Genomic DNA, 26,047 nt, shown 5'->3' with positions numbered 1-26,047 from the left:
GGGCCCACTGGTTTTTACTCAAAGGCCATCGACATGCAAAGAACCAAAGAAATAAAGCTCACAAGATGCAACAAATGCATCGTAGGAAAAACAAATGAAATAATGCTCTTTCCAAACACAGCCAGGCAGTTTTCTGGGAGGAAAGCAGATCACCGGGCTCAGAGTGGGAAGGTGGGGCCCCCGGCTCGTGGAAGCACACTGGACACTGCAGTTCCGCACGGAAGCCACTGGCTGAGCCTCGGCACGCGAGGGGTTGGGGGTGCGGCCCGGCGGAGGGCATGTGTGTGCCTCACGCCCGTGCGACTAGCATGTTCCATGGTCCCGAGCCCCCTGAGATCAGATGTCTCACCGTTGATTTGGCATTTGGGCCCCCCTCTGGGCGTTTCCCAGGAGTGGGTTATAGTCATCGAAACTTGATGGGGGAGTATCAGAGTTTTGAAACTGTGCGTAAACCTGTAGTTACTTCTTTGTCCTCTTCTGGTGGTGGTGGCGGTGGTGGCGGTGGTGGAGGTGGAGGCTGGGAGAGCGCACAGACCCCAGGTATCATTCCCCAAACCTGCCCACAAATAGGCCTCCCCTCCCGGGAACCGGGCCGTGCGGTCGGGGCTCTTCTCCCATCCCTGCCTTGCTGGTTCCCAGATCAGAGCCAGGCAGCCTCCTTCCGGACCCCGCACCTCGTCCTGCTGCAGCATTGGTTGTGGTGAGGATCCAGGGAGATGGAGAGATGATCGCCTTCCGGGGCGCCCAAGGTTCTCTCTCTCTCTGCCTCGGGAGAGGGGGCCGAGTCTGCTTGGGAGGGGTCGGGCATAGTCATCTGCATATTGACCGAGCCTCACACCTATGTTTTAATCCATTTGAAGATGACTTTATTATATCATTCAGTATGGAAATAGTGAGGTCTCACCAACTCAGACCTTCTTAAACATGGAAATATTATTCTCTTGTTAGAAGCCCGTTCGGCTAGAAATCTGAGTATCTGGGATTTTTTTTTTTTTTTGTCACTCCTTAACATTTTGTTGCCTCCTCCCCCCACCCCCCCAAAAAACCCCCATCCACCTCTCCTTTTGGCTCACCCGAAATCTGAGTGCCACTTTTCTGGGAAAGCCTGATATTCTGACTTCAGTTTTGTAATTTAATGATGGAGAGTTTCCTTAGTAAACCAAATTTAGAGTCCTAGAATGCTTATCTTATATCCAGACCTCGAACATAAAAGGCATTTTATACTCGCAATTGTTCATTTAATGAGCAATTGCAGAGTGCAGGCCGGTTAAGGGATTGAGCTATATGCACTATTATTGCAAGAAGTATTCCGAAATACCAGAAATAGGACGTAAGCTCTGATCAGGGAGACTGCGAGCACAATTACCTTCTTTTCAAATCCTTCTGTGACACTGCGGGAGGAAAAAGGACTTTGAAACTTGAAAGGAAAGAGCTTGCTTTCAACCTCAAAAGCTAGGAGGAAAGGGCTCTGAAATTTGCTCAGAATTCCCAATTCACCATTAGCCTGTTTCTTCCTTTAGCCTCAAGGCATTCTCCGCTTTTTGAAAAGATGTTAAGAAATTCAGTCACAATAGAGAGCCTAGTTTTGAACATGTTTCACTCGGTCCATTGAGGTCTGGGCTCCAGCCTTTGTGTGGGGTGAATTGAGCTGAGCGGCTAGCTGGTTGGAGACAGGTGAATGAGGAGTCGCTGTGCAGTCGCAAATTCTGGCAAAGAAAGAAGCACCCCCTACCCCCACCCCTCCACCCCCCACCCCCCCACCCCGGCCTTTATTTTACAATATGCATTCCTGTACAGCCCTGCTAGTGGCAATATGTGCAGCCGAGCTTGTGCTTAAGTCAATACGGAGTACTTGGTTTATAGCAAGTCTTGTTAAGTTTCTCTTGTAATTGAAGCTGCTGTTGACCTTGCTTGGGGACCATTTGTAAAACCGTTTATTTAGCATAAACTGAAATAATAAACCCTCCTTCGCTCGGGCTGATTGTGATAGGGTGACATTAGTTTGATTTAATGATTAGCCGCCTGACCCTTCTGCTGGAGAGAGCGGCTTGAATAGAGAGTTCACTCGGAAGCACTCCGAAAGAATACTAATGAGCTTGTTAAATTTAGCATGGCTCCAACCACTTTTAATTCCTCTAATGGGAGCAGCACCGCCTGGGAGAGGGAGAAGGGAGGCAGGGAGACACCGAGAACGTTCCTAGAGGGGTCTGCACGCCAGAGCAAGCCCACCGGGAGAAGTTTGCAGAAAGTAGCTAGCCAGAGCCTGGGGTCCGAGTTGTAAGTATTGCCCGTTGTCTTTGACTCTGTGTCTCCTCTGTCTTGGGGGGAAGAGAGAGGAGCACCCGGGTTAAAACAGGATCTAAGGGAACAGTTCAAAAATCAATGCTAATTTGTGGGTGACTGGGTGACGGGCACTGAGGGGAGGGGCACTTGATGGGGTGAGCACTGGGTGATATGCTCTATGTTGGCAAATCGAACTCCAATAAAAGTAAATAAATAAAATAAAATAGTAAAAAAAAATCAATGCTAATTTTTTAATTTTTTTTTTATTTTTTTAAAAGGTGGCCACGTGCATGTACCGTGAGCTCCCGATCAGCTAATTTTGCCAGGGTGACAGGAGGTGTTCCTAGTTGGTGACGCGGTACAGGGTTTTGTCTTTAGACTGGAAGACTTGTCTGAAACTTTCATCCGGGGTCCAGGCGGGAAAGAAAAAAAAAATAAAAAAAAATAAAAAATAAACACTTGCTTCCTGGCTGGCAGGGAAAGAGGGTGCAGGAGGCTGTGAGTCGGGGCCCAGGAGTGTGTGTTCGAGTCCTGCTTCCCGCAGCGCCCTGCCCTTAAGCCTTTGTCCCGTGCCGCTGAGCCACCTCCGAGTTTTCCGAGATCGTGGCCCGCAGACCCCACGTCGGTTGCCTCCGGAGGAGTTTGGAGAATCTGGGACCTGTTGGCAAAACGTGGTGATGCTTGGGCAGCTTCTCCCTCTGGGGGCAGGAGTTTGTTCACTTGCCCCCCAGCCCGGCTGTGCACAGGGGTGGAGGTACAAAGGGGGATTGTGAGGACAGGGCTTCAAATCATTTTTTCCTGTGACTTTTTGGAGTGAGTGGCACGTTTCCGTGTGACTCCCGAGTTAGCAGCTGTTTAACGTAGAGAAGCACGAACAGTCCCCTTGTGTCTGGCCGTGAAAGTCCATTGGCAGATGCTCCTGGAGCAGTGGGCTGTTTGCTTACATTTTTGCAGCCGACTGCTTGCTGCCTGTTGCCATGGTGGACAGTATGTTTCTGTCAATAATTTGGCCTGGCGTTGCCTGTCTGCACCGACTCTCAAACTTTATTGAACAACTCGGCACAACTGAACAAGATTAGACAGCTTGCGTCTTTTGGCTTACTGAAGTGGTTGCTAAATTTATAAGAGCAGGCAGGAATATTGCTTGGAAAATTTCCTTTTCACTGTGCAGAGCGTGCTCTCCAGCCTCAGAGCTGTTTGTATTCCGGAGCGTGTGTACTGTCAAGTTGTGATGCGAGTGCCCGTCCCCAGCAACTGAGTACCCCGGGTAGTCTTCACGACGTATTTGTCGGCTGGGATGCTTCTGGAGAGGACGGAGGGCAGGTAACAGTGAGTGGGCATGGACGGTTATAGGTCTGATGGAAGTTGCCACTCTCAAAAAAGAACTCCTCGCCTGCCGTTAGTCAAGTTTTTCTGGGTTAAGTCAGAAAACTTTAAACTGCGCTTCTTTCTCGTTATAACTTTCATATCCACACGTGTTAGGTTCAACTCTCATTAAGAAAATAATAAAACTGGAGTACTTGTGAAAAAAAATCACTTAGCTGAAGACACCCCATTTCCATCACCCCCCCACCCACACCGCCCACTCCCCTGCTCCACCAATTACTTCCTTCTCCCAGGAGGCTGGGTAGGGGGGGACGTGGGAGGACTCTGGTCAGGCCGTGCCAATTATTCAATTATTTGTGAAGTCGGGTTCAACTGCTCATCATAAAGGCTTGGCTTCGAAGAAACTCACTCTATTATGGGGATGCAGTTTTAAGGGAAGAAAAGTTAATTTCTTCTAGGAAGATTAAGTCAAGGGAATCCTGCTTTCAACCTGGAACAGATTAGTGGAGCTTGGTTATTCATCTTAACCAGAGAATGCTAATTATGTGTCGCGGGGGGCTCCTGGTGAGGGCTCTCTGGCTTTCCACACGAAGGTCCATTCTACAGAATTTGCAGGCCAGGGCCACAGGTTCACTTCAGGTTGAAATTTGGAATAAAGATTTTATACAGGCGCAAATGAGTGGAAAATGTGACTTTGGCCATTGGTAGGTTATAGGAATTTTTATAAAACCGCCTAAGAGTTTTAATGTTTTTGACACCCTTTTGCTTTTATGTAACTGCAGGCCCTTATTCTATAGCCTGCAACTTTACTGCTAATGAAGTATGAGGGTGCAATGGAGCCTCAAAGTATTAGTCAGAAGGGAAAATTAAAATGTAGGTTTTTTTTTCTTTTCTTTTCTTTTCTTTTCTTTTCTTTTCTTTCTTTCTTTCTTTCTTTCTTCCTTCCTTCCTTCCTTCCTTCCTTCCTTCCTTCCTTCCTTCCTTCCTTCCTTCTTTCCTTTTTCTTTTCTTTTCTTTTCTTTTCTTTTCTTTTCTTTTCTTTTCTTCTTTCTTTCTTTCTTTTTTTTTTTTTTGGTAGTTTGTTCTTAAATTAGCAAAAGCATGGTTTGAATTGCTTCTGTAAAGATCGATGTGTGAAAATGTGGGATTACACCGAGACTTTTTTTTCTTCTTCTTAGTAGTTACTTGATAAATTAAACTCCTAATGTATCCCATAATTATAGGATTTGGCGGTGAAGATCTGCACAAAACAATGCTAAAATAATGTTTCACAGTTACCCTGCAGTAGTCAGCAAATTCACTGTAAAGACCAAAGCATACCTCATTGTCTATTCTGTTTTGCAAGTCACTTGCCAGACTGAAAAACAAAGCAAAACAAAACATTGCTTATTTCTTCAAATCCCAGACACAGGCAGAGCGATTAAAATTGCTCCTGGCTTCGGGTGGTTCGAGTCATTAGTCATCACAAAACAGTAGTCGTGACTATAGTTTATATTTTCACACTTGCCCATGTTTATAGCTATACTTTCTTCTGAATTTGTACAAACAGCCATGAAACTGCTAAAGCATACTTTTCCTGTTTTTTAAGGGCTCTCAGCCAGATCTAACTACTTTATGAAATATGCTTTGAAGATACGTCTATATGTCGGGATAAGATGTGTTCAGAATCTGTCCATCCAAAACGTGCAACACTGTTATTAGTTACCTATTATGTCTATTTAAGACGAAGAATGGGACTTCCTTCTCAAATTAGAGGTCTGAGCCATGCCCGAACAGCTTTTTTTCCAGCAGTACTTGCCTTCCAGAACGCAGTCTGCAGATGCAATGCAGAGCTTGTTTGGGGGTACGTAGTGTAGAGTGTGTGTCTGGCTCTAACAGATGAATTGGCCCATTTGTTGTGGGTTCTGATCACTCGTGCGATTTAATTTTATGCATGGCTTCTTTGATCTGCTATTCTAGAAAGGTCATCCAATCACATTTGCAGAGAGCCCTAATGGGTAGATGGGAAGTTCCTACAGATCAAAGGGAATGGAAGTATTAGGAAGCTGGAATATTGAATGTATGTGGAATTTGGTCAAGCTGTTTCCTTAGTGTGTGAAGAAGCGTCTGGACCCCAGCAGAGCGTGTGCCTGGGTCTGCATCACGGACGCCTTCCTCGCCCACAGAGCCATCCTGCCCTGGCAACCAGTCCTAGTCCATTTTGTTCTGGGATCTCAGCTCTGTGCTAGGGGCCGCAGAAAAGAGTGTCCTGCAAAGGGCACTGTAGGTTTCCGTGATGGGCACCTTTACCCCTTGTAATTAGTGGGCCTTTAGTCCCATTCCTAGCTCCGCTTAAACCAGTGGGTTACAGATCTGACTTCAAAACAAAACAGGAAAACTTCTGGATCACTTTAGGTCCTTTGGCCCACAGATCACCCAGAGGCTCAGTGGGTGTCCGAGCGGCCCGATTCCTGAGCGGCGGCCCAGCTTCCTCAGACAGACAGGGGAAAGCTGGACATCCACGGCCTCAGGCTGGCAAAACTGCCAGCCCCGCTTGGGACCTGCAGGGCTATTGGCAAGTCCCTAATGGAAAGCCTCACTGGCAGATTCACTTGTAAGCTGGCGATGATAATTCGCTGACCCCCTACATCTCAACTTAATAGGCTCATTTCCTGCTCCCCTTCGTCCTTCGATTTGTATTTGGAAGCCTCATTCATGGGCAGTTTTGTCTGGAGACTGTCCCATCATGGTGTAGCTTTCAAAGTTGCCAAGACTGAGCAATAGGCTTCCTTTTGGGGAGGAGGGACAGAGCAGGAGACCTAATTGATTACTGGGTTTGAATTGCTCCTTCAAGTGGCTCACAGAGCTTTCATTTTCCTTCTCCCTCCAGAGGATGAAAGTCCTGGACAGACCTATCACAGAGAGAGAAGAAACGCAGTCACTATGCAGCCACAGAGCGTCCAGGGGCTCGGCAAGATCAGCGAGGAGCCTTCGACGTCTAGCGAGGAGAGGGCCTCGCTGATCAAGAAGGAGATCCATGGGTCCCTGCCGCACCTGGCCGAGCCCTCGGTGCCGTACCGTGGGGCCGTGTTTGCCATGGACCCCCGGAACGGTTACATGGAGCCCCACTACCGTAAGTGGTCCCTGCCCGGCGGCCCTCGTCCTGGGAGCTGTGCAAGGCTGGGTGCACGCGTGCTCTACCGGTGACGGGGGCTGGTATTAATTTATGTCAGTGTTTAATTTACTGTCCGGTTTTGTTTTGTTTTGTTTGTTTTTTTGGTTTTTTTCCCTTCTCCTACATCCTGTCCATTCCTCTTTTTAAGAGAGAGAGCCATTTTCTTGCATCTCTAAGCAACTCCAAGCCTCCGTGGGGCAGCCCCCAGGAAGGTGTCCATCTGTGGCTAATCCACATGGACCTTGGCTGGGAACGAGAACCAGATTTCTTCCACCCAAGTAGACACTGCAGGAGGAAAATTGGTTGATGGAGGGTAGTTATTAAAGTGGGCTGCACTGGCCGAAATCCTGAGCAACAGCCATCCTCATTTTTGAGGTTTTTTTTTTTTTTTTTTTTTTTTTTTTTGCTTCCTGGTGGAAGACGAACGAACGAACCCCTCTTGAGCAAATCAAGGCTGAGGTCCTTAATGTGGAAGATTTCTCTACGTGTTTTACTTTCCTCTCTCACCAGCATGCCAGGAACATGGGAAGCTCCTTTTCCAGCGCTAATAAAGTTTAAGTAATTCACTAGGACTCAGAACACAAATGCACGATGGCTTTTGCCGAAGAAAAATGGTGTAAGGGTTGACTTTATTTGTGGCCTGTTTCTAGTGAAAAAAAAAAAAAGAAAAAAAATATAATTTGGTTGTGGAGTAATGAAGTTCATATTGAGGTGCCAGAGCTTACAGCTCTTGATTACAGATTTATCACCTTGCCAGGATACAGACTTGCCATTTAACCTTCCCGGCTCCAATTCCAGATGATCCATTGAGCTCCAGAGAGGGGGGACTGGTTTGCGTTTCCCCTTTTCCACATCATTCAGAAATTTTAGTGTTTTTAAGGCAAAAGGTCATTAGCCAGATGACTGATTAGCAAGGACAGCTGATTAGTGCTTTTTTTTTTTCTCAAGAAAGTGCCCAGGATAAAAGCTAATTTCATCCCTTCGTTAGCTAGCTTGCAGCAGAGGGGAATGTTCCCTCATCAGGGTGCAGATCAAAGAGCCTGGAGCAGCCTTACGTCTCAGCAACGGCTTCCCCCCTCCACCCCCCACCCCCGACCGGATTACATTGTTGGTAAAGATGGAGGGGACATTATATTTTTAAGTGGTCAGAAGCATGGAGGAAAAGGTTTTATGGAGTCTTCTAAGCTTTTGAAAAAGCCTACAACTTCTCTGATTAGAGAGCGCTTCTCAGCCCAGTTGCTGCAGTGGTGTTTTACAGATCCAGGAATGAGGAGGAGGAGGAGGTTCGGGGGTGGGGGGACTCACTTCTTTCTCTTCCTTCATTAAAGTTTATTTCATTTTCTTTTAGGGACAAGAGTTTACAGTCGTGTTGGCAGGATTTTTCTCTGAGCACATTGTTTTCCGCGTGGTGTCTTTTATTTGCGGGTCTCTATTAGATACCATCCGTGCAGAGACAGTGAGCGGATCTGCAAACCTCCTACCTACAGCGCTACTCCCTGAGTATATTTACGTTGTAAAAAGAATCCAGTTTCATTTATTAGCCGCAAGTTCCCTGCATTGTTTTGGTCCTGATGTGTGAACACAAACGTTTCCCATCTCGTACTTACGTTTTGGGTTCTGTTCCAGATGCCCACTAATTAGTGAGGCACTTAATTGGGCAGGACAGCTGACGGATACTTCTTTTTGGGTTGATGGAAGTGGGCAGATGACCGTTAACTTTCTCCCTGAGCCATTCAGCTTGCAGCTTGCTCTGGGTCCATGTGTTCTAACGGTTTGCCCGTTGTCTCCTAGCCCCTTCGTTTGAGGAATGGGCGCTTGGCACACCTGGGATCCTCGACGCCTCTTGGCGGTGTGCGTTTGCGACCCAGCCCTTGGGCCTCCAGTGGAATATTCACTAGTGTGGGGCACTGGAGAGCTTTTACTGGGGCTGCGAACTGTTCTAGTTAGAGGACAGAGATCAATAGGTTGGGTGCTCCTTAGCTTTCCCCACTGTATTGTCCCAAGTTGCTGTTAAAGTCGCATGATGACTGACAAACTATGTACGTTTCCTATAACCAACTGGCAGATGCCATTTTGACCCGGGATCCCAATGTACCCCCTAAATTGGTCATAAGTCAATGGTATTATTACATATATAACATGGATGGGGGAGTTCTAGAGATTACACAGATTGGATTACCACGCAGAGGATTTGGGCTCAAGGTCCAGCTTTGCCAGGTAGCGGCCTTACAGCATGGCCAAGTGTGCTGACCCCTCTAGGAATCATTTCCTAACCATATGTTTGGTGTTGTAATGTGACTGCTGCTCCATGGTGTTTTCCTGAGAATCAAGGGAGACAATGCAAATATAGTATTTAATAGAATCTCTGGCTCAGGGTGAGTGCTTCTGATTATTATGGCAATTGTTTTCCTATGCCTCTACTTCCTCCTGTCCCTTCCTTTCCATAATTGCGGTCATCACCGCAATTGTGTGTTTACACTGGTCCACCATCACCACCACCATCACCACCAACACTATCACCATCATCACCACCAATAGCGCCACCACCATCAGCACCATCCCCTACCACCAACACCATCATCACCACCATTGCCACCACCCCTACCATTAGCACTCACCATCATCACTGCCATCAGCACCAGCAACACCATTACCACCAACACTATCACCACCATCAACACGACCAGTAGCACTACCACCATCAGCACTTACCACGGTCACCACCATCAGTACCACCATCACCACGGTCGACACCACCACTGCCATCACCACCTTTACTTGAATGTGATGAGTTCACTATCCAAACCAAGTTGTTTTTGTTAGTGCTGCGGTCGTGTGTGCTGCTCTGCCTCCCTGAGATCTGTGTCATCTATAAACCGATTAGAGATCGAGTGGACTGTAAACCTTAGGAAAAGTGTGGGTGTGGTCAGCACTGTGTACGGTGGCCTTCTGAGCGTGACCTTTCTCCCTGAACCTTAATGAATTGACTGTAATTTTTTTTCCAATTTTGTAAGTGAAGAAATATTAAAGCTTTTAAATGACTTTGAGAAGTTTTGACCTTTTAAACTCTTGGCAGAAAGTGTTTTATGTACCAAATACAGGCTCAATACCTGTGGAAAAATGAAAGCTACAGAATTATTCATGTGAAATATTTTAAAGACATCCTGAACTAAGCCTCAGGGAGTTAGATAGGCTGCAACTCTACTTTTTCTCCAACGCTATTGGATTACCCAGTCTTCCACTAGTATAATGAGTATTTGGGGGGACTTTATAATAAAATCTATCTACCTTATCTAGATTTCAGTATGCAGATCAAGCTAATGGATGACCAATGCAATGCTGAAGTCGCTAGGTCCTCCATGAATTTTTAGTGTAGGAGAAAAGTGCTATCTTTTTCATATGAGGCCTGAAAGTTCGATCACGTTTCTTCGCTTGTCAGTCCTGTAGCGACAGTGTCCACACACAAGTTCAATGCAGACCTTCGCCGGCTCAAGGTTCAGAAACGTGAAGGGTTGTACGGTTGTGAGTCTTTGCCAGCTCCACCAGGTTGTTGAAGAGAAGAGACTCCCCCAATCCGGTGTGGCTGGGCATGGGGACACTCCCAGGAATTCCTTCATTGCTCTGTGGTTGGAAAATGTGGGCTTTCCAAGATGCCTAATTTGTGCTTCTATATATACTGACTTTGTATTTCTAACGTGTGGGCAGGCTTCCTGTAAGACCGGAAAAGGGAAAATCATTTCTTTACCCTCAGAAGGACATCTGTACAATTTTTATTGCGCAAGACTTGATTATCCTTGGGTATGCAGTGGTGCGTCTTCACAAACGGCACTTAGGCTGGATGCAAAGTATTTTAGGTTTTGTGGGTTTAACTTTAAAAAAAAAAAAAAAAGAAAGAGAAAAGAAATACCAGCGCTAGCGGGCACTTCAAACGTTCACAACATATGTTTGGAATAAAATCCTCACGGGGGGCACTGGAGGGCATTCTCTCCTGAAGGGTAGCTGTGAAGGACTTGTATATCAAGGCAAGAAAGTAGATGCTGAAGCAGCATGGCCCGGACGTGGGGTGATGCTGACAGGCGTGCTGCTGCAGGATCAGGAGCGCTTTATAACTGGGGAGAGAGTGGGAGGAGGGGCTGGGGTTCCGGGACCTGACCTGCTTGTACTGGAGTCAGGATAGGAGGCCCATCTCCTGCCTAAAGCCCTCTCTGCACCTTTACTCTCCAGGGGCTCCCTCCGTGGCCAGGTATTTCAAACTACCAGCACCCCCCTGCTTTCACTTACTGCCATGCATTTATTCTCTTAGGAACTTGTGAAGGCAGGTGACATAATAGTTAAAGCATTCCTGTACCCTGGCCGACACTTAACTTTTATTCTCTTCTCTTTACGGAAAACATGTGTTTCATTGTCTTCTGTCTTCCTGTGAGGAGTCTCGTTTTCTGACTGTGCCTGCAGGAGTCTTTGCGGGGAGCTTCTCAGATTCACTAGTCATGCCACACAGGGCCCCTGCTGGGTCTGGTATAAGGAGTGGAAGGACGTCCCCTTTTCTAAAATTTCAGGTCTCTTTTACAGTTTTACGGTTGTGAAGATGCTTTTCTTCTGCCCCCAACTGCTCCCAAGCAGTAGTAATCCCTCATGGAAAATATGATTCATTCCTTCATGCAAATGCTTTGATTGAAAACATACCACTGGTATCCTGCCTTATGTTTCCCAGCTCAGATGACAGAACTATTAGTGGCTAATTAGCAAAACCTGAGGAATTAGCTTAAAGAAAAGAAACTGAATTTTTAATTGCTTGCATTTATTTTCTGTGGAAAGCTGATGTGCTGAGCCCCCTTGGATTCTTGTGTGCTAAAAAAAAAAAAAAAAAGAAAAGAAAAAAGAAAAAGTAAGATTTGTTTTTTTTTTTTTTTTTTTTACCTGTCTGTCTTTATATTAGGTGACTTTCTACAGCCCTTAGAAATGCATCTTCTGGGTGAGTGGGAGAGAAGGTGTGTATTTTGCATATTTAATAGATGCACCTGCTCACGTTTCTCCTACTGTTGGAGTGTCATCTGGAGACAGTGAGAGACAAGAATGCCTACAAGGCACAAATGAACAGTTTGGGGTCGACCAAACTGCACAGGGAGTGACAATTCCCCGAGTACACAGTTCTGTTCTCATCCAGGCTGTCTTTTACCTCTTTGCAAAACAGTGGATGAACCAATCAGGAGCGTCTGTGTGTATGGTTTTGTTTTTTTTTTTCTGTTGTTGGTGGGTTGTCTTTTTTTTTTTTTTTTTTTTTTTTAAGTTTTTTAGACTGACTGTACTGTTTAGCTAGAAGGACAGATGTTGGGTCAGACCTTGGGGGCTCCACTAGGTATATTGCTTCTTCCACTGACAGTCTTGAACTGCAGGGGGATCTGGAGCTGAGAGACGCAAACAGTCTGTGAACCTCTGCAAAACTGGTATTTGTGACCTTAAGAATAGCTCCGTGATGATTCTGGTCTTTCTATTAGAAATTTGATGTAAGGATTCAGGGTTTCTTTCAGTAATCCAGAGCTAACGTTTAAGGCCTGCAAACTGTGAGCCACTTCCATAGATTTTTAAGGGGCTATTGCAAGGTAACGGACTCTGCCAAAAGGGGTAGAAGTTTAGGGGTGATTCTAAGGTTTGAAGATTGATTCTTGCCGGTGAACCTTGACTACTCTTCTGCCTAATATGACTGTGATTCTACAATTCTGTCTTGGCAGGTGGCCTGAGAAACAGGGAACCAGCAGTGAGAAAAACACTGTAGTGTTTGGAAAAGTTTATTTGATTTTATTCATTGAATTTGGGGGATGTATTTATTGGAGGAGAGCAGGGAAAAGCTTGAAGGACGTTCAGGAAAAGGAAAGACAGAGAAGGCTAAGGGAGACCATGTTCTAGGGAAAATCAGTTGGCTGTTGGTTGCATCCTGGCACAGCCCCCCCTTCCCTGGCGGCCCAACACGGTCCTCCCCACAGGCAAGCCCGACTCCCTGGCCGCGACCCAGGCCACTCCGTTCATACTGTTGTTCCTCTTGGGGTCATTCGGTGCTTTCCTCCTGTCTTCAGGGTAAGTAGAGACCGCTTCCCTAGAGAGTCCTTTTAAGGTCCATTTCACAAAGGTATTTATTTCCCTTCCCAGGACACCAAGTAGGCGTATAATTCTCACCTGGCACCTCACTGCACTGTGCTTGTGCGTTGGTGTTTCGAATAATGCAGTGGTCCCGGGGTGGTCCCCAGCTCGTACACCCACCAGAATCCCTGGGGCAGGACTGGGAGGGCCTCTAAGAGCCCCTGTGGGATGCAGAAGGGTGAGCTATCCTGTTGCTGGACCTTAGTCACAGCACAGATGATACTTGTCCGGAGCCTGCTGCTCAGGAGGGGCCACCTGGCAAGAGACTGATGCTTCTGCTGCTATTTTATTTCTAGTCCCTATATGCCACCTCCGACAAACATAGTCACCCGTCCTTTCTGAAAGTAGGCACTTATGACACATATATACGTATTTACAAGTTGGACATTTCAGAAGCAGCAGAGGTATTTGCTCTCTTGTGTACATCCAGCGGGGGTACATCTGCTAGGGTCCTCATCTGACGTGGACTGTGGTACGTTGGGATAAGTCGGCAGTTGGCTCGCAGACCTAGAGGAGGATCCTCTTTTTAAGAACCGTGGGACTAGCGCCTGAGATCCACCTGTCCCGCGGGTTTTGACACCCCTCTAAAAACCGAAACAAGTGGGTATTTTTCCTGTAGTTAAGGTGAATGTGACATTTGTTTCTCCTCTTCCAAATTTTAATGACTTGTTTTGCGTTCAGTAATCTCTAGGCAATCCCTGATTTCGGTAACATCTTTCCATCGTGTTAGCGTCCAAGTATGCGTGTAATCCGTGTTAACAGGACGCTCCATCTCCAGATAGGCTTGAGATTATGAACTCGGTTGTTTAAATATTCCATGTAATTATTTTCCATTCTTAATTTGGCACCCACCGAACGCAATCGGCATTTTTTTGAGTTGCTCATAGATCTTTCCGCCCGTCCCTCTGTCCCCTCCCAGTCCCTCCGCTCCCCCATCCCTCTATCCCTCCATCCCTCCCCCTCCTCTGTCCCCCCTTCATAGAGTAAAGCATGAGAAACACAGCCACTCCTGCCACTCCTCAGCCATCTGCTAACAACTTTCTGTCCCATTTCCTAATGGAGCAACATTACCCTTGGCCCCTCCTCCTTTTTCTTGTATAATTAATTACCTCTGATGTCTCTTGCAAGTTGTGTCTCCTGTCCTGCCCTGGCTTTCTTGATCTTGTATCGATAAGTTTGTGCCGTATCTTCATACTTCATGGTGAAAGGACTGGATTTTTCTCTTTGTTGCCTTTTACGGTTGGGTTGAATATAGGGAAACCAATCTGGCGTTTTATTGCTCTGTCCTTCCTATGTTCTGATAGCATTCGGATTCTTACGGTACTCTTTGAAAAGTATCCAACTTCCTCAGATCCTTTAGCTTTTACATTCTGGTCTCTATACTTTGGATCTGTCTACGATTAATTGCTCTTATCTTCCTAATGTCTTCCCTTCTTTTTTGGTGGGTCCAGGCTTTTTTATCAACCTCAGTTTTGGTGAGTTTCTGCCTCTTAGCATGAAATGAGGAAAATTTTTGATTCATTCAGCTGTTGATATTTTTGTGTTCATCTGTTAGTCATTTGTTATTTCAGTGTATACTTTAGTGGCCTCCTAAGTGCTAACTCGTGTTAGAAAGAAGGAACAAAGTCCCTGCCTCCGTGGACCTCGGGCTGGTGGGGCATTGAGACAAGTGGATGAGCCCATGCAAAAAGGCAGCACAAAGGTTATTTCAGCAAGGCAAATGCAGGGTCCTTTGGGAGCAGGTAACAATATGCCTGACCCAGAGTTGGGTCCAGAGGGCTTCCTGGAGGAAGGGACATCTGAACTCACCCCTGTGGCAAAGAGGTAGACAGGATCCTTTACGAAGGAAATCCTTTATGAGGACCCGGGAAGAGGGTGGTGGGTGGGTGGAGCTCAGAGAAGTGGGTGGAAGTGGACAGGCTTCCTGGGAAGCCGCTTTTCCCCTACATGAGTCCCTGGGGTGATCCCTGGGACGTGGTTCATAGCTTTGGGGTATTTCAGCAGATCTTTGGTTGACTGTGTTTCCCATTGCTCACCCAGAATTTCTTGGTCTCAGAGACTTTATTTAATTCACCTCCTGCCTCCGATTTGCAGGCAGGGGATTCCTGTCCCGCAGCGGCCCTCCCGACTTCTGACCACTGCTTGTTCATGTGCTGCTCTGCCCTGCGTGGTGTGTCAGGTCCTCCCTTGAAGACAGCAAAATCCACTAATAGCAAAATCTAGAAGTTCTCAAACTTCTGAGTTCTTCTGTGTTGGATAACCTAGACTGCTACAGTATCTTTCTTAATCTCAAAGTGCAAATCCCAAACATCAACAATAAATATGGCTTAATTTCTGATGAATTAAGAGTGTCCTGTTTCAAGACCCATTTTAACTTCAAAATATATAATGTTCACGATTGAAAAAAACAAACCCTTGAGTTTTATTATTATTACTGTTTTTTTTTTTTAAACTTAAATCTAATATCCGTCAAGCTAGAGAAAGTGCAAGGGGCTCGTGATGAGGTTTGGGGTGGGGGCCTGAAATAAAGTGAAATTCAGCTGGGAAATCCAGTAGCTAATGCTGCTGCTGCTGGGGGGGCGGGGAAGGGGATGGGAACAAAGCCTTCCAGTGGCAGCTGAAGCCCGCAATCCGGCCTGGACAGAGAGGATCTTAGGAGAAGGTGGTGGGACCCCTGAGGAGGAGACGCGACCCCTCCGCGGGGGCTGCGAGGCTAATCAGCAGACATTGTGCAGGTCAGAGGAAGCCCACCCCAGGAAGCTGAGTGTTTACTTGTCCGCTGGGGGGCTGGGGGGGACAAAATCTGCATCCTGATTGTGCTCCTGACTCGTGAGGGGAATAAAAGGAGGCGCCTCTGTCCTAATTTAGAGAGGATCCCATAAGTGCGCGTGGCAGAGGCCAGGAAACAGACACCATCTCTTTTTTTTCCATCTTGCTTTCGTGGAATAAGCCTGCTTTCAAAGGCAGCAAGAATTCACATTTCCTCCCCATCCCTGATTTCTCCCCTTAAGGAAGGCATGTCATGAAATGTCATTGCCACCCTCCTCCCCTCCCATTTGTGAGCCGATGGACCTCACACCTGGTTTCTGAGATCTCAGCTTGGTTCCACAAATGTGACCACATAGCTTGACTCTTTTGCTCGAACATGGAATTTACTGCTATATTTCATATATCTATGGCTATGGGATGCATTTTTATGTAGGCTCTTTTATCACTAATGATGTTTTGAATATAGCCTGTCTACAAATTGATGACATAGAGAGATAGGCGATGAGCAGTTGGAGGCACCTGAGCGCGCCTCTGGTGTACCCAGCCCTGCTGAGCACACCCCTGGTCGATGTGCTTCTCGTCTTACTCCATTGGGTACATGATGCATGATATTTATCCTCATTTCAAAAATCCGGTGCATTTTTTGAGAGCCTGCTATGAGCCAGACACTGTCTAGGTCCTGAGGGGTCAGCATTTGACAAGGTTAGCCAGAGGACATGCACCAAACACCTGGGCAGAGACATCACTGAGCCCGTACAGCTGGTGCTCTCGGTGGTGGTGAGGGGAGAGACTGGGGGCATAGTGACATACCTGGCCTTGCTTGGAGGTGTCCCTGCAGCTGAGGCCCAAATGACAAAGCCGGCCATGGACGATCTAAGGGGAGAGCATTCCACTTAAAGAGCAGAATTTGTGGGGTTGCTGTGGATGTGTCCAGGAGCAGAGAGAAGGGTAGTATGATGGCTTGGCGAGGGAGTGGGGTAGTTTTGAGGGGACAGGCTGGGGGAAATTGTGGGCCAAGGGAAAGCATGGGAGGGAGTGATGTGGTTGGGTTTTTTTTTGGCTAGCGTGTGGGGACTGTCACAAGGGGCCAGAGTGGAGAATTAGGATGTGACTCAGCAGGCTGTTGCAGTGACCCAGGTGGGAGGGAGATGGTTCTCCTCTCTTAGAAATTATAGCAGGCAGAAACTGAGCCCTCTCTTTGTGCCACATTATGTCAGGGCTTGGAATGTATTACATTCCCATAATAACCGTATGAGAAGTTGATTTTTTTCCCCTGTAAGCAGATGAGGAAACTGAGGCCCAGTAGACCAAGTAAGTTGCCCATTTGTACATGGTTCAGAAGTGCCTGAACCAAGGTTGGAACTCACACTGGCCCCAGAGTTCAAATTCTTAATCCATGCTGAAAGCTAGCTGTGCACGGCAGCCCGGTGGGCAGTGGTTCATGCTCAGCCTGCTGGGGGAGCCTGGGGACTGTGCCAGAACCAGGGGTGGCGCTGCCAGTGGTGACAGGCAGGGGTCCGACGTGCCCTTGGGGGCGTCTACAGTCGCTGATGAGTGGATCTGAGCAGGGGGAGAGTGCAGGTGTGCCTGTGTTTGCCTCTGTGATTGCTGTGCTCCAGGAGTTACTACAAGGGGAGGAGGAGAAACTGCTGCTCAGTGATACTCTCCCAAAGAATCAGAAGTTGCCTGGGATGCGATCACGGGCGGGCCCCCCTAGTCCTCTCTGCAGCCCCTGCTCTGGGGGCTAGGTGTGTTGGGAGACTCCGACCGTCTCCACGGCAGGCCCCTATGTGCCAGGTGCTGGGCTGAGGACTCTTTTAGGTTTTGCACAAATCCATTTGGCACGTGAGTCAACTGGGATTTAGAGGGATCTTGCTCCCAGTGCCAGTCTGAGTCTGGACTCCCTGGCTTAGGGTTTGGGAGGGAGGCTCTGCGTGCGCTGTTCTTCTCTGTCTTGTTAAACTGTGTCCTCTCCACAGTGCCCCTGGGAACCCCTATGCCGGTGGTGGCTTTTGGGACATAGGCCATCTGTGTGGACCATAGATAGATGCATTATGTGAACTCGATTCTGAAGAGCAGCCTGTATAAGTAACTGGAGCCTCCGCATGTCCCCAGAATAATGCAGTATCTGGCTCCACTTTGGCCTTGTCTGGGAACAGCAGCCCCTTACGTGTTCCTCTGTGTGACTGTGCAGGGCCGCACGTCACCCTGCTCCACCCAGGGGAGAAGGAGGCAAGGAGAGAGCACCTTTGTTTTTAAGTATAATTGGAATATTTGCAGAAAGAGAGAGGGGGGAACGCAGGCCTGTCGCACAGAGGTGTCTTGGCGTCCTGCTAACATGGGCAGCTCCTGGTCTCCGGGCTTGGGTGTCGCAGATAAAGTGTGAGGATCTTGGGAGAAGCGATTAGCATGATGAAGGGGCAGCTGGAAGGATGACTCATGAGGAAAGATGAAAAGGACCAGAGGCACAGGGCGTCTCTGGAGGAAGGAGAGCGCGGCTGCAGAGGGTGAGACAACATGTGCGAGGACAGGCACGGGGAGCCCATGGGACCCACTTCCCTCAGGCCTGCGGGTAGCATGAGGGGAGCCCCCGGACCTAACCTCACAAAGCTGTTTCCGGGCACCGGATCCGACCTGAGATCCATCTGGGTCTGGTGATCCAATGCAAGTCCATAAGGAAAGTGACCGTTGACTTCAGAGTGACTCCTCTCTGGAGATGCTTATAACTGCAACAGGCTAACACTTGCAGCCTTCTCTAAAAGGCTGAGCGATGGCTTCTTAGATATCTTTTTTAAAATTTTTATTTATTTATTTGAGAGAGAGTGAGCAAGAGAGAGAGAGGGAAAGCAGCAGAGGGAGAGAGAGGGCAGCAGACTCCCCACTGAGCAGGGAGCCAGAGGCAGGGCTCGAGCCCAGGACCTTGGGCTTCTGACCTGAGCCAAAGACAGGTGCTTAACCGACCAAGCCACCCAGGCGACCCTTAGATATTTTTTTGATTCCTCGACATTAGTGCCACCCACAGTAAAAATAAAAGGTTTGGCCCTGACTCTTCATTTTCTGTGTTGGGGAGAGAAGGCACGAAACACCTGCAAGTGATGAAGTAACCTATCAACGAGTATCACGTGCAGGATGAAAGGCACGACCCGGGCCCACTGGGGGTGATCTCTGACTCCGAGGGGTGCTACAGTAGAGCCCTGACTGCATGGCATATTTAAATCCCGTATGAAATTTCTCCTAATTAACATTTCCCTTCTTCCTTCCAAATATCAAATTTATGGACTCGAAGAAATTCACAGAACACATATGCCGAGGCTGCATTTTCTTTCTGCTTGATCCGTTCCAGCTGTTATTAGCTTTCATGTCTGCCTTTCATTAATTTATGAGGGGTTCTGAACTGTGGTCTGAAATGCTCCCCTGAATTTTAGGCCTTTGGGGGGCGAATTTCACATGAGTTGATAGTGACCCTTGCTCATATTGCAGCCAGTGAGGCTTGGTCTATGCTCCTGTCACTGTGCATCCCACCAGGCCAACCGCACCTGCCCGTCCTTCGTGTACCCCATCTGGCATCTAAGGGGCTCGTAGGTAGTAGAGGTTCTGAGTTGGCATCGGCCTGTCTCGGACCCAGGACAGGTAGAGGCTCCATTGGCACTTCTGTGTATCAGAGAGGCCACCTGGAATATTCTTTTCCTCTTTTCTCTGTCTCCTGGTGGTTCACGCAGTAACAAGGAACCAAGTGTAGGGTGTGAAGCATTCAGGAGCCACTTTTGGTCCCTCACACTTGATTTTTCTTAAACACGAGTCCCCTTGAAGCTCAGTTGTTTGAACTTGATATTTCGTAGCAGTGGCAACATGTTCTTACCGTCCTGTGACCACACAGCGGGATGGAGATAGCCCAGTCTTGACAGAAGCGAGTGGTCAGCCCTTGGGACTGTCTACCCCGCCGAGGAGAGGCATTGGGGACCTGCCTTACAGTTAGCTCCTTCTCGTAAATTTACTCCAAGAGGGTCTCCCTAAAACGTTCTCACGTTTTGGTAACAGTGCAGTCTTGTCCTTTGATGCCAGTCACCTGCTGTAAGTCTTTAGATTTTTCTGAAATGTCTTGTTCGTCATGAGTTACTAGGTGAGCGTGACTCTAAGGCTCCTTTCTTTCTTTCTTTCTTTCTTTCTTTCTTTCTTTCTTTCTTTCTTTCTTTCTTTCTTTCTTTCTTTCTTCTTTCTTTTCTTTTTCTTTCTTTCTCCCTCCCTCCCTCCCTCCCTCCCTCCCTCCCTCCCTCCCTCTTCTTCTTCTTCTTCTTCTTCTTCTTCTTCTTCTTCTTCTTCTTCTTCTTCTTCTTCTTCTTCTTCTTCTTCCTCTTTTTTTTTTCTGAGGCTTTGGGTCCTGAGTATTAAGATTCCAATTAGAAGTGGTGTTATACAGAGCTCGATATCAGAGCTGGGATTGGCCCCCCTTCTGGGGACAGTCCAGATCCTGCACGGTGCTGATAGAGGATGGAAGCGTGATCCTCCTGTCATGTGAATCCCTCCCTGACACAGTGTGTGGAGGGGACTCTGTGGGGTTAGGAACGAGACCCCGATTCAGTCTGGCTGACAAGCTCTGCTGGCTGCATTGTGTGATTGAGTTTTGGAGTTAATGAACTTGGACGCATGGGCGATATTAATGATTATGTGTTGTATCCCTGCTTGTCCTTATTGAGTTAATAGTATCTGAGACCAAGGTAAAAATATTTATTGCAAAGTGCTCACTTCATTTCACTGCCAGCCTAGTTTTGCAAAAAGCCAAAGTACAAATGGCAAGATCCCCAGAAGTTGGAGATTTGTCTTCTTTTCCCTGGAGTCTGATGGCATAGATAATTTGCTTTTGAGTTTTGTTTGCAGTTTTAAATAATTCCAGTTTTTATAAGATTTTATTTATTTATTTGAGAGAGAGTGAGAGAGTGAACATGAGTGGAGTGAGGGGCAGAGGGAGAAGCAGACTCCCCACCGAGCAGGAAGCCCGGTACAGGGCGTACATCCCAAGATTCTGGGATCATGATCTGAGCTAAAGGCAGATGCTCAACTGACTGAGCCACGTGGAAGCTCCTAAATAATTCCATTCTTTAAAGTAAATGTTCCTAACCACCTTTTTCTTTTCAAAGTTAATATTGAAGATGGGCTTTTTGTGTCCTGAAATCTTGTAGGAGAAGCTTTGGTGCTAAGGATGCCAGTGGGGTATCACGATACGCACAGCATTAAAGCAGTGCATTGTTGGTAGGGTGGTAGGTGAAGATATCTTGTGTTCTTTTAGAGCTCATTTTATTTTCAACGACTTTGAGGATCTTTTATAGCCTTGGCTAAAGGCTTCGCAAAACCTGTTAAGGTTGGCTCAACTCTGTCAAATGACGTCACATTAAGTAGAACAATTAGAGCTAATATTCCATGAATGCCAACGTGAGATGACATTTGAGCAGCTGTGCACCCCTGGTCCACTTAGGAGTTGTAACCGGGTGTTGCTAGGGTTCCACTCCCAGTGATGATATTCCAAACTGGGAAGCTGAGGCAGGTCTGAGCACGTTGTCTCCCTGAAACTGATTTGTTAAAATTGAACAGGAAAAATGGGTTTGTGAAAGCTTCTCTTCTATATGATGATTGTTTGATTATTCCAATATTAGTTATCTTCCCTAAAAAGATCCAGAGTGAAATTTGAAGTTCTCCTTGTCATTTAGACTTTTATTGATCTTCATTAAAAGTAGGGGTGCCTGGGTCACTCAGTTAAGCGTCCAACTCTTGATTTTGGCTCAGGTCATGATCTCAGGATTGTGGAATTGAGCCCCACGTTGGGCTCTGTGCTCAATGGGCAGCCTGCTTAAGATTCTTTGTCTCAGGATGCCTGGGTGGCTCAGCGGTTGAGCATCTGCCTTCGGCTCAGTCAGGGCATGGTCCTGGAGACCCGGGATCTAGTCCCGCATCTGGCTGCATGGAGCCTGCTTCTCCCTCTGCCCTTGTCTCTACCTCTCTCTGTGTCTCTCATGAATAAACAAATAAAATCTTAAAAAAAAAAAAAGATTCTCTCTCTTTCTCTCTCTCTCTCCCTCCTCTCCATCTCCCTCACCCCCCCCAAAAAAAACCCCAAATCATATTTACAAGTAGCACATGCTCACTTCAACAAATGATAAAGTACGTGAGAGCTTCAGATGGAAAGCTAAAGTCACCCCATCCTTTCTACTTCAACCCCAGTGCCAAGGACACTTTTTGCTATTTCTGTTTTAGTTCTTTTGTTTTTTGTTTTGTTTTGTTTTGTTTTTCTTTTTGTTTTAGTTCTTTTGATAGACAACCATCACAACTCTAGAATGTGCTTACACTTTTATTTCCTGACATCGACTCTCAAGATTTTTCACTCAACTCTTATTTACTGAGTCCCCCAAAGCAGAGGAAATATTTGATTTTCCAACATTGCACCCTTCTCTCTTTTCAATACTGATACTATGTTGTTGGTGTTACTGATATTTCCCTAGTGGTTATTCTTACAAAAAATACCTCTAACCTCTATTCCTTCATCAACTTTTCATAGTAATTTTTGATTTTCTAGTTCAGAAGATGAGGATATTGGGTGATCATCCCCATCCTATCATTTGGAGTCTAGCTTTTCCATTATAGGGTCTGTGGTGTTGATATCTCCATGGTTATCTCACAATCAACATCACATCTGCTGTGTTTCTGTCCATAGGTTGACGTTAAAGGGTGAGAATCAGTTGAGTTATCTACAGCCTTACTTCTTTGGGGATCTAGCATTTTAATCCCTGACTCACCTAGCAGTGATCGGTCTAGCATTAACAACAAGTGCTTTATCTATTCTTACCTTCTCTTCACTGCTTACATACCTGCCATATTGCATTTTTTGCAGTTGTTTTAGCTTTTCCTCTGTTACTCGTCTCTTTAAGATCCTTACATTTCCCGTTCAACCTCCTAACCTTATCATTGGCCTTTAGGGAGAGCACCCATCTTTCCTGGGCACTTCATTCCACCGAGCAGTCTGGATCACCGGGTGTCTGGGCGCCCTCCCTTCCTGGTCATCCAAACTGGTCAACTCTTTCTTGGGTCTTCTGTCCTTGTCATCCTTGCTCTACTTTTGTTTTACTGTGATAGATCGAGTAACTTCTCAGCAACAGGCAAGGTATACTTCCCAAGTTCTGGCATAGGTGAAAAGTCCTTCATTCTGCCCTTACTTTTGTTTGATAGTTTAGGTAGACTTCTAATTTAAAAAAAATTGTCTCCCCTGAGATGTTGGGAGGCCTTGCTACGTTTCACGTTAACATCCAAAGTTGCAGATGAGAAGTCTGATGCCTGTTTGATTTGTATTCCTTTGTTGATGTAAATCTTTTGGCCCTTAGTGTCTGAGGACCTGCCTCTAGTTGCAGGCATTTTAAATGTAACTTAATTTTTATTCATTCTGATTATCAGCTGGTAGACCACTGCAGTCGGAAGCTGCGCTTCTATCTCCGGGAATGTTTTCTGTTGATTCTGTCTCTAATCGTATTGCTCCACGTTCCCTGTTCATTTTTTCTAGATTCTACTTAGCTGAATGTTACGACTCCTGGGTTACTTTTCTGTGTCTCGTATCTTTTTCTTTCATCTGTCTGCTTTTGGCCCTGTGTTCTGGGAAATTTCCTTGAATTCATTTTTCAGTGCTTTTGGTGATATTTTGATGTTAGTAATCCTATTTTTAATTTCTGAGAGGTCTTAAAAAAACTTCCCTCAAGGCTCCTTTTTTTTATAGCATGGTGCTCTTGATGTTTATATGTAATACTTCCTCAGAATCCTCCAGAAGTTGCCTCCAGGATTACTTCTTCATGTTGGTTCTGGTCTTTCTCCCTGTGCACTTCATGTTCTCATAAGCCTAGCGATCCTGGCATCCATGTGCCTGAGAACTGTGGGCAACGAGACCGCCCTGGGTTTCCTTTGCTCGGGCTTACATAAGGAGGGAGGCTTGCTTTCCTCAGAGTGAACATCCTGACTGTGCACATCAATTGACAGGATTTCCTTCAGGGAAATACAGCAGGGCCCTGCACATGCCAAGATGTGGAGGGCTTGATTCTAGGGAGCAGTGGGAACTGGTATGTCCTGGGCTCCTACCAGGGGCTGTGCCAATTTGCCAAACCGACTGGAGGTGAGAGGTGGAGTGGCTCCCATGGCAGGTGCATTTCAGTGAGAGACTTGGGAGAGGTGAAGTCTCTGAAATTAATCTAAAACATTAACTTCACTTTCCTGGGACAGTTTATTTAATTTTTTTGAAGAGGTATAATGATATCATTTGGGAAAATCCTAACTACACATGTCCCTGGTGCTTTGGGGCAGGAGATAGGTCACATGACAGGCACAGGGTTCCGTGAAAAGATCTGGCCAGGCCAATACTTCCTGGGTGGACCAGCTACTACTACTGCTTTCTTTGCCCTCTTAATATTCTAGGCTGCTGCTTCTTTATGAGCCTAAGCTATAATTCTAGTCTTAGCTGGGTTGCATCTTACAGAAATTAGTTGAAATTTCTTGTTCTGATTTTATTTCATTGACTGTGTTGAGGCTGCCTGTGTTCAGATCCTGGTTCTGCTACTTCTAACAATGTGATCACTAAGTCTTTGTTAAGGAAGCCTTCACCTTCTCCCCTCTGCAATGGGGAATATAACAGCCCCTGTTTCATTGGCCTCTTTTGAGGATTGCATGATGTAATATACATAAAGTTTATAGAAAAGCCCAGCACAAAGTAAGTGCTCTGTAAATTTTAGTCTTATTTGTATGTATTTTTATTATTACTAGAACATCTACTTCCATCTTTATATTTTAGAGATGTCTTCAGAGGGAATGCCAAGAAGTGTATTTGCCCAGCCTGCCATCTTGAATTAAAAATGATAAATTTAAAAAAATTATTATTATTATTATTTTGTATTTTTGGCCTATTGATAAAAGATCTAAACTTAGGATCTAGTCTTGGCTCTTTCACCTTCTGACAGGTTGACATCGAGCAAGCATTTAAGTCTAGTTTTTTCATCTTCAAAATGGGGGCAGTTGATGCCTGGGTGGCTCAGTGGTTGAGCGTCTGCCTTGGGCTCAAGGCATGATCCCAGGGTCCTGGGATCAAGTCCCACATCGGGCTCCCTGCATGGAGCCTGCTTCTCCCTCTGCCTTGTCTTTGTCTCTTTCTCTGTGTCTTTCATGAATAAATAAATAAAATCTTTAAAATAAAATAAAATGGGGGCAGTCATGGTGATGCAGAGTAAACCAGAGAACACACGAACGTACCCAGCAAATGGGCTCTCCTTCCTGAGCAGTTAGCCTTGTGTGGGCATAGTGGCTCTTGCCACGCTGATGTCTGGGTCGTAAGCCTGAAGGAAGGTACTCACACACCAAGACAGTGTGACTCATTGGTTGTCCCCTCATGTCTTTTGATGCTGTTGGACCCTCCTTTATAACTTGTTTAGTTTTTGCTTTTAGAATGTGTTTTATTCTCTCTGTGATTTTCTTGAAAGATTGGAAATCATGGAATTTAACCCTGAGAACTGGAAAGAGTCCTACCTACATTAAAAACTAGGCGTGGTGATTGTGTTCTATTTTATGGAACTAATGTACAAGGATTAAATAATACAGCTTCTCAAGGGCAACTACCGTCCCAGCCAAAGTATATTTTAGAAGTCTTACTTCTTCTCACTTGAGGAGCTAGTCATTCATTTCCTCAGAATAGTTTCCCCCAGTTTATTTGCTTTACCCAAGTAGACCAAAACATAAATAAATAAAATAAAGTAAAATAGAATAAAATGGCAACTAATATAATGGTTCAGTAGAAACTTGAATAGTTCAACTCTGGCTAATTCATAATAATTAAAATGGGTATATCATCAAATTAGGTCTCACATCAAGTGTTCATATACTACAGATTTCCTGCATATGTAAGTTTTTCTCCTAACATCATTGGATATGTTCTGATGTATGTGTCTGCTTTCTTTGGTTTTATTTTGTTGTTTCGTTTTGCATATTAGGTATATTTTATTTTATTTTTTAAGATTGTATTCATTTATTCATAAGAGACACAGAAAGGCAGAGACACAGGACGAGGAAGAAGCAGGCTCCCTATGGGGAGCCCGATGTAGGACTCGATCCCAGGATCCCGGGATCACGACCTGAGCCAAAGGCAGATGCTCAACCGCTGAGCCACCCAGGTGCCACACATATTAAGTATATTTTAAAGCAATTGGCTAATATGCCCTCTTTATAATTTATTTCTTAGCATGGCCCATTTTAATGCCACTGCACTTAAAACATCATAAACTTAGATCAATAATACTGCACAAAACTTAACCTCGTCTTTAAATCGGAAAAGTTATTTTCAGCCTGTCGCAAATATCATTAGGGTTT

General features: G+C 46.0%; 1 protein-coding gene across 3 annotated transcripts in view; it reads left to right on the top strand.

Annotated features, from left to right (window-relative positions):
- Positions 1-26,047, top strand: part of GLI3 (GLI family zinc finger 3) — a 269,723-nt gene that overhangs the window by 84,032 nt on the left and 159,644 nt on the right. For 2 of the 3 annotated variants that reach the window (XM_072791651.1, XM_072791650.1), the window contains exon 3: positions 6,479-6,721. In XM_072791651.1, the coding sequence (XP_072647752.1) occupies positions 6,479-6,721 (243 nt within the window). Of the gene's footprint in view, positions 1-2,068; positions 2,278-6,478; positions 6,722-26,047 lie in introns of those variants that run through there. The other variant, XM_072791652.1, reaches the window with a different exon arrangement.

This window comes from Canis lupus, chromosome 21, assembly GCF_048164855.1.
Source record: "Canis lupus baileyi chromosome 21, mCanLup2.hap1, whole genome shotgun sequence".
Taxonomy (NCBI): Eukaryota; Metazoa; Chordata; class Mammalia; order Carnivora; family Canidae; genus Canis; species Canis lupus.
This window is presented reverse-complemented; position numbering and strand designations above follow the sequence as displayed.